This window comes from Hydra viridissima, unplaced genomic scaffold, assembly GCF_058129835.1.
Source record: "Hydra viridissima isolate aposymbiotic clone 2 unplaced genomic scaffold, HvirCarnegie_v1 scaffold_1, whole genome shotgun sequence".
Lineage (NCBI taxonomy): Eukaryota > Metazoa > Cnidaria > Hydrozoa > Anthoathecata > Hydridae > Hydra > Hydra viridissima.
In genome coordinates, this window is record NW_028324300.1 from 29,125,444 (window position 1) to 29,132,685 (window position 7,242).

General features: G+C 27.0%; 1 protein-coding gene, 1 long non-coding RNA gene and 1 pseudogene across 3 annotated transcripts; all 3 read right to left on the bottom strand.

Annotated features, from left to right (window-relative positions):
- Nucleotides 1–807: 807 nt before the first annotated feature.
- Nucleotides 808–5,577, bottom strand: LOC149894374 (uncharacterized; annotated as a pseudogene). Its single transcript, XR_016449265.1, has 3 exons — nt 5,258–5,577; nt 2,816–2,984; nt 808–2,713 (listed from the first exon to the last, which is right to left on the bottom strand). The product of XR_016449265.1 is annotated as an uncharacterized LOC149894374 (transcript).
- On the bottom strand, nt 3,707–4,341 carry LOC149894375 (uncharacterized). Its single transcript, XM_090076813.1, has 2 exons — nt 4,141–4,341; nt 3,707–3,916 (listed from the first exon to the last, which is right to left on the bottom strand). Exons 1-2 carry the CDS (start codon nt 4,256–4,258, stop codon nt 3,732–3,734), a joined length of 303 nt encoding a protein of 100 aa, XP_089932939.1. The 5' UTR covers nt 4,259–4,341; the 3' UTR covers nt 3,707–3,731.
- LOC149894376 (uncharacterized) lies at nt 5,375–6,422 on the bottom strand. The gene is made up of 3 exons (XR_016449264.1): nt 6,166–6,422; nt 5,593–6,045; nt 5,375–5,490 (listed from the first exon to the last, which is right to left on the bottom strand). It is a non-coding gene; the product is annotated as an uncharacterized LOC149894376 (long non-coding RNA).
- Between the last annotated feature and the right edge of the window lie 820 nt (nt 6,423–7,242).

Genomic DNA, 7,242 nt, shown 5'->3' on the forward strand with positions numbered 1-7,242 from the left:
CCACTCTATTTATTAGCGCTTCACTCGGCCTCCAGTCAAAAAAAGTTTCGGCGCGTTGTCAAGGCCTGTATTTCTAGATGGCCATGATTTGTAGAAATATTTAATAATGGCACTATTTATAGTTTTAATTCGTAAAAATAGAACAACAGCTAATATATTAGTATTTGTTATAATTAATTTGTTGGTTAATAATGTTAAAATGGAAAATACAAAATCTCAAAATTGAATCAATATATTAAATATGATGCTATAGTGTGATATAAATTAAATATATAAATATGACACTATATATATAGTGCCATAATTTTAATCAACAAATTAATTATAATTAATACTAATATATAAGTATTAAGCTGTTGATATATTTTAAAGAATATATTAATATATAATTATAATCGTATTATAATATATTATGATATATATAATTATAATATAATATATTATAATTAGATATTACAATTAATATATATTTGCTGTTTTTCTATTTTTATTAACTTATATATTATATTGTAATACATAGTAATCTATATTATAATATATACTTAGTTCTTATATTCATTTTTTTGTATTTTATATATATTTCATCAAGTTTATGTACAAAATACTTAAGGTATAAAAATATATCAAATATATGAAAACTACTTATTTGTAGACAAATTAGTTAATAAGTCATTTTAAAGCATAATAATGTATTATTTTTTAAAATAAATTACAACAAAATCTTTATATATAAATGTTAAAAAAATCTTATATAAACTTTAAACAATGAAGAAAAGGAAAAGCTATAAAATAATTTTTTCTCTGCAGCAATAAGCATTTTTTAAAGATTGACGATAACGGAAAATATTAATATTGTTCTGACAACTGATCAACTTTGAAAACATTAAGTTTTGATGACTCACATGGATAGCTGTAAAAATTTTTCTTTATTTTAAAAATGCGACAAATGATAATTATTCCATCATGCTCTGAGTCAATAATATTGCAAACTACGATAACTTTTCCATCATTTATTATAGCACATCTGTTTGCTTTCTTAGTGGAAAAAAAACAACCAAAAAAAGCAAAATTAAGTTGTTTATACTGTATTCCTGTAAAGGTAAGGGTTGGACCTTGGTGGTGAGTTTAACACAATGAAGGTTTTAATGATAGCGGTTCATCTGAAAAAACAAAACTTTGCTCAGATAAACGCTGACACAATTGTCTGAGTGGAAATCGGCCAGTTCTTACCATTTTTTTCAGTGAACCAAGCATGTTTTCAAATGGGAATGTACTAAAATTATCAAGAGCACCAAAAAGCCTAACATCATCACATATATGAATAAGACTATGCATAGTGTAACTTAATGAACTATGACCTTACAGCTTGATAGTTCCTTTACAAAAATTTTTAACAGTTTTTCAGCATAATTACAATAATTATTAGAAGTATCTGGATTTGCTAGTATTGAAATAGCAACGTTTAAAAGCATAAAATGATGGTATATATTCGATGGTAAGTGGTTTCTTAAAACAACCGGACCAACATAACATAAAAAAAGTCGAAATTCAGTGGCTTTCCATCGACTTATTTCTTTGAGAGACCTTGGTTTTCTGGAAAACTCACAAGGAATACAATTTACCAAGCTAATCATATTATTAGATATAGTATCAGCATTTCCTACGCTTATTTTAACATTTCGTGAGCCACGAAGCCAATACAATAATAATTTTCGAGTCGCACCAAGGCATACAAGATGCATATATTCCAAAGGAAATTGAGAAACATGTCCAATATTAAGCTCCAGAAGTGATGATATAATATTCTTTTGATGATGCTGTTTTTGTTGACGATTAATAAATGAGGTATCTGTTCGCTTTTCTGCATTAAACTCTAGAAATGTAACTCTTCTTTCAACATATTCTCCAACTTGAATACACCTTTCGCATCCATAATAGCCATTGTGGCTTGTTATACCTTTAACAAATGCCCGAGCAGGTGCATCACATATAAAAGCATTCACAGCTATGGTAAAAAAGGAACCTGCTGCTACAAATCCATGATCCTTAAGTTTTTTAACCTCCGCAACGAAATCAGATAAAAAAACTTCCGCTGTTATTGGTTTACTATTTCCACAAAACAAACTAACTAAAAAGGGTTTATAGATAGTTCCATCATAATTTACTGAACAAAGTATTGGCCAAAATTGCTTTGCGGAACTTTTAAATAGTGGCAATCCATCAATGCTAAACTGAAGTTTCAAACAACAGTCTCCACAAGTTATTACTTTATTTGCACTTTCCAATAATTTTATTAATTGTTTTTCAAGTCCTAAATAAACATATTCACCTCAATTGTTGTGGATATCATACATTGGGATTATATCAGCAAGCTTCTAAGTTTTTAAAACTGTTCAAGCATCTTTTGGTAAGGAATGATATCGACCTAATATTACTAATAAATCAGATAAAGCAGTATGTCTTATGTTATGTTTTACAGACCAAGTTGCAAGCAAATCCTGTAAACTTTTATTATGCTCGTTTGCATCACCTTCAATCGAACAAGATGGGTAATTGTCATTGCCATCATTCTCATCAGATGAACTCAATTGAGAGAAAGAACCATTAGTAAATTTAACATTATTTGTATCTCCCTCAAAACCAATCGCTTCGTTTTTTCATCGATTATCTACAATTTCAAAGTCTTTAACTTCGCTCTCGTCTACCAAATATTCTAAATAATTTGATATATAAAATATAAAAATCGTTATATAATATACTAAAATAACTTTTCACCGTTAATGTGAGAATTAGCAAATATACTATGTATGCTTACTCTCAATGCTGCTAGTGCAAGAGAAACTTTCATTTTGTTGTAAGTCTTGCAATTTTATTTGCAAGCTACTATTTGGAGTTTCTAATTCTTCTAAATGCTTCTTAACATTTCTTCTGATAAAGTTTGATCGAGCTGCATATCGATTGGTTTTTTATTGTTTAAACATTATCTAAACAATAAAAAAAAAGAAAAATTTCATTATATAATTTAGATTAGGGACCATCCAAATAATACATACACAGTAAAACCACTTATTTAGGACACCCCCTTTGCACGCTCTTGAATGCTTTTAACTACCCCCAATGCGTACATAAACACTATTTATTACAAAATTAAGAACCCCTCCCCTCCTTCACCAACGCATGAATATTGCAAAACATTAACAATAACAACAAAACTTTTTCTCTCTTAATTATTTATAAAGAAATATAAAAAAATTAAACTTTTATTACAAACTGTTTTAGCTGATCTGACACCAACCTAAAACAGGCAAACTATGAACTTCAAATTAGAAAAAGCAAGAATCAGCAGTTATTGCCAACCTTAGTTTTTCTAATTCGAAGGGTTGTATGTAGATGCGTATATTGTATATACATATATTCATATATACATATATTCATATATATATATATATATATATATATATATATATATATATATATATATATATATATATATATATATATAAATATAAGATTATTATTAAAAAAATTGTAAAAGTTTTTCAATAATAAAAGTAACTTTTTTATTTTTAGTTAAAAAAGCATAGAATTTATGCAATAAAATTTTAATAATAACTTTTATATAACGCAATTATTATATTAAAAATTTTGATACTGTTTCTTAAATAGCTCGTAAGAGGAAGGAAAAATCTGAAAGACAGATAAACAGTAAACAAATAATTTTGTATTATTTCTTAAATTTCATTAGGCTGTTGAGTATCCAACACATTTGCCTCGAGTTCAACTTCATCGCCGCTGCTTTTGCAGATACTACGTTTTTTTCTGCCTTCATCTCGATCTACAGCTTGCGCTAGAAAACTGCTAATTTTCATTTTGATTTTGTTTTCCGTCGAATCAGGAAACTGTTTCATAACAGCAGCTACAAACAAGCATTAAGTTTTTTATTACATTATCAAAGCCAAAATCATGTCAACATAAAATTTCTTTTAAAGTTTAATTTCAAGTACATTCTAATACAAAATAGAGATTAACATCATTTAGAATCAAGAATTTACATTATTTAGAATCAAGCTAATTATAATAGACTTTACAACCAAGATATAATAGATAATATATAAATAAAAAAAAAAAAACTTCAATAACCTATTACAGCTCCATAACATTTCAGTTTTACAAAAGATTTCTTTCCTTTTCGACCTTGTCCTGAATATAATAAACTGAGAGACTTTGAAAATAAACAACTCATAACATCTCTTGTCATTTAATTGCAACTAATGCCACCAACAGAAGCCAAACAATTTTTCTATTATATTCATTAAGAAAAATCTATAATTAGATCGAAAAAACCTGTAAACCTTTTACTGTTATAATATATACATATATATATATATATATATATATATATATATATATATATATATATATATATATATATATATGGAGAGAGAGAGAGAGAGAGAAACCGTGAATGTATTTTGCACAACATATATTTATTCCATAATATGTTGGACAAATGTAAAAAATAAAATGCAAGACCAGATTTATAGTATTTTTCTTTCTTTTAATTAAAAGATAGCAAACCCAATCTCAATCCATAATTACCCTGCCCCAACCCTTTGCTGTGTTATTAACTTCCGGTTTTTTCCCCTTAAATAAGTCGATGTGTGTACTACTCCTTGCGTGTTCTCCCTATATTAATCAATATACAATGAAAAAAATCATAAAACATTAAATATATAATAATAAAGACATTATGACTTAAAAAAAAAAAAAACATTCAGATCTATAAAGTTGAGCTTTTGTGGTTTTTTTAAAAAACAATAAAACTTAATTAGTTTCTGCAATTATAACTTTTGTCAAACACAGAATGTTGATGTAAAATTCGATATGTTTTGGTAAGAATCCTTTAAGAAATATGTTTTTGGCGTATATACATACATACATACATATATATATATATATATATATATATATATATATATATATATATATATATATATATATCAATAGGGAACTATTAGGGATATATCAATAGGGAACTGTTAGGGTTTCAGTACTGACATAGAAGGGAGTCACACCTCTATCAACTGAGGGTTTGGAATAGGGCAGTGATAAGTTATATTTATTTATTTTTCTACTTTTTTTTAAATTAAACCGTATTTAAAATCTAAATATGCTATATCAGATGTCTTGCTATTATTACTTCAAACTTTATGTTATTTAAATTCAAAACTTGATTAAAAAAATGCAATAATTTTACCAGTGACTCTAACATGCCTTTGTTGCAGAGAGTTTCCTCCAGCAAAACAAGGTCATCATCTGTTAGTAGTGGTAACTGATTCCACCGATTTATATCAGGCTTAACTGTCACTCCCATTGCAGAATTGTTACTAATTGACGCAACTTGTGTTTCAATTCGCTCCAAACGATTGAGTATTTTTTTCATGTCATATTGGATAGAAACAAACATATCCAAACACTTTTTTTCAAATGCTTTAAATAAATAATAATTGTTGAGAACTTTATCAAAAATTACTCTAATAACACTAAAAGAAAAATACATACATACATAAGTTTAAATAAAATTTTACATACAATTACTTAAAAATATTCTGTCTTCGAATAAATAGGATTGATTTTCGCTTTCTCCATATTCTAAATTTGACACTTTTGATTGATTTGAGCTTGTTTGTGGATGTCTAATATTAGGCAATAAAGTTGTTGCACTTAAGGATGACTTTTGTGAAAATAAATTTGAGCTGATAGGATAACTATTGTGGACATTATCAACTAAAACAGGTTTTTTGGTTAATTTTAGTTTTGATTTAGCTTGTAAATTTATTTTATTTATTGTAACAGGTTGTTTTGGTGACAATGAAGCTAAAGAACTTCCTTCATCACTGTCATCATCACATACCCCAGCACCACAAACAACTGATTTATCAATTTAAATTTTTTTTCGTGCTGAATTTGCCTCACTATCACTGATATCTACACTTGAGGTATACAATAGTTTATCCATCATTGATGAGGCAACATTAAAATCATCTAGAATAATTTAAAGAAATATAAACAACATAAAAAAATATTATAAAATGTACATAGTTAATTTATTCGTATTTAAAAAAAGCAATAACAAAATTATGAAAATAATCTGCTTAAATATACTTGATTCTCCAAGTATACGAACTGTATATTTTCCCCAATTGCTACTTGGTGCAACAAAGTTAATAACAGCATTTGTGCATTTTGCCACAGACTTAAAATGATGTGGATAAAATGCTTCTGTATTGCTTAATAGCCAACTAGAACATATAACATCCATAGAGCAGCCTTTAGATTTACTTCCTTCTCTGTTTCAAATGCAACTACCACAAACTTCTTAATAATAAGTTCTTGCTTTGATTGTGACATAATAAAGATATTGATCTATATTATTAAAAGTTACATATAACAGCTACAACATTAAAAGTTAAAATTCAAATATATATATATATATATATATATGATTAACGTGACAAACTGTATAACTGAATCATTAATCTTAAGTTTCCATTTAAAATCGGGGTTTTTATCAAAATTAAAAAACTCATAATGATGTCTGCAAACGTAATAGGATGTTGCTACACATTATACTCTGACGTTTGTATAAAGCATTAAAATAAAATTGCTTTGTTAACATGGCCGTTGTATTTTAACGCTTTCCGTTAAAGGTTAATGATTTTTCTTTTATATGCGTTTATATAAGTTTGAAATAAATGAAAAATTAAAGCCATTTAATAAAGTCTAAAGATTACTAAATAAACTACTACATCATATGCTAATCATATGTAAAACTTGCCCTTTTAATTATTATGTATTTGACAAACTTGTTGACTTTAAAATTCCATTATTGATATTCGATAAAGATACGCATGGGTACAAATATGTCAGTCAATATTAGCCAATATTGGCTAAATAATAACTTTCCAATATTTTTTCACCTTTGTCGGCCAAATATATATTACAACAATATTAACACAAAAATATTGGCGCATTATTGGCTAACGATATTGTTTGTCAATATTTGCGCAATGTGGTTTAAAAATATTGGCTATATATCGGATATCTTGGCCAATATTGGCCAACACACCCAATATTCCGCCAATATCGCGCCAATATTGTTTGCTACTTGGGTAGTAACAATAACAGTAATAATGCCTAAATCGAAATATAAACAAAAGGGCAATACTTTCCACTGGTTTT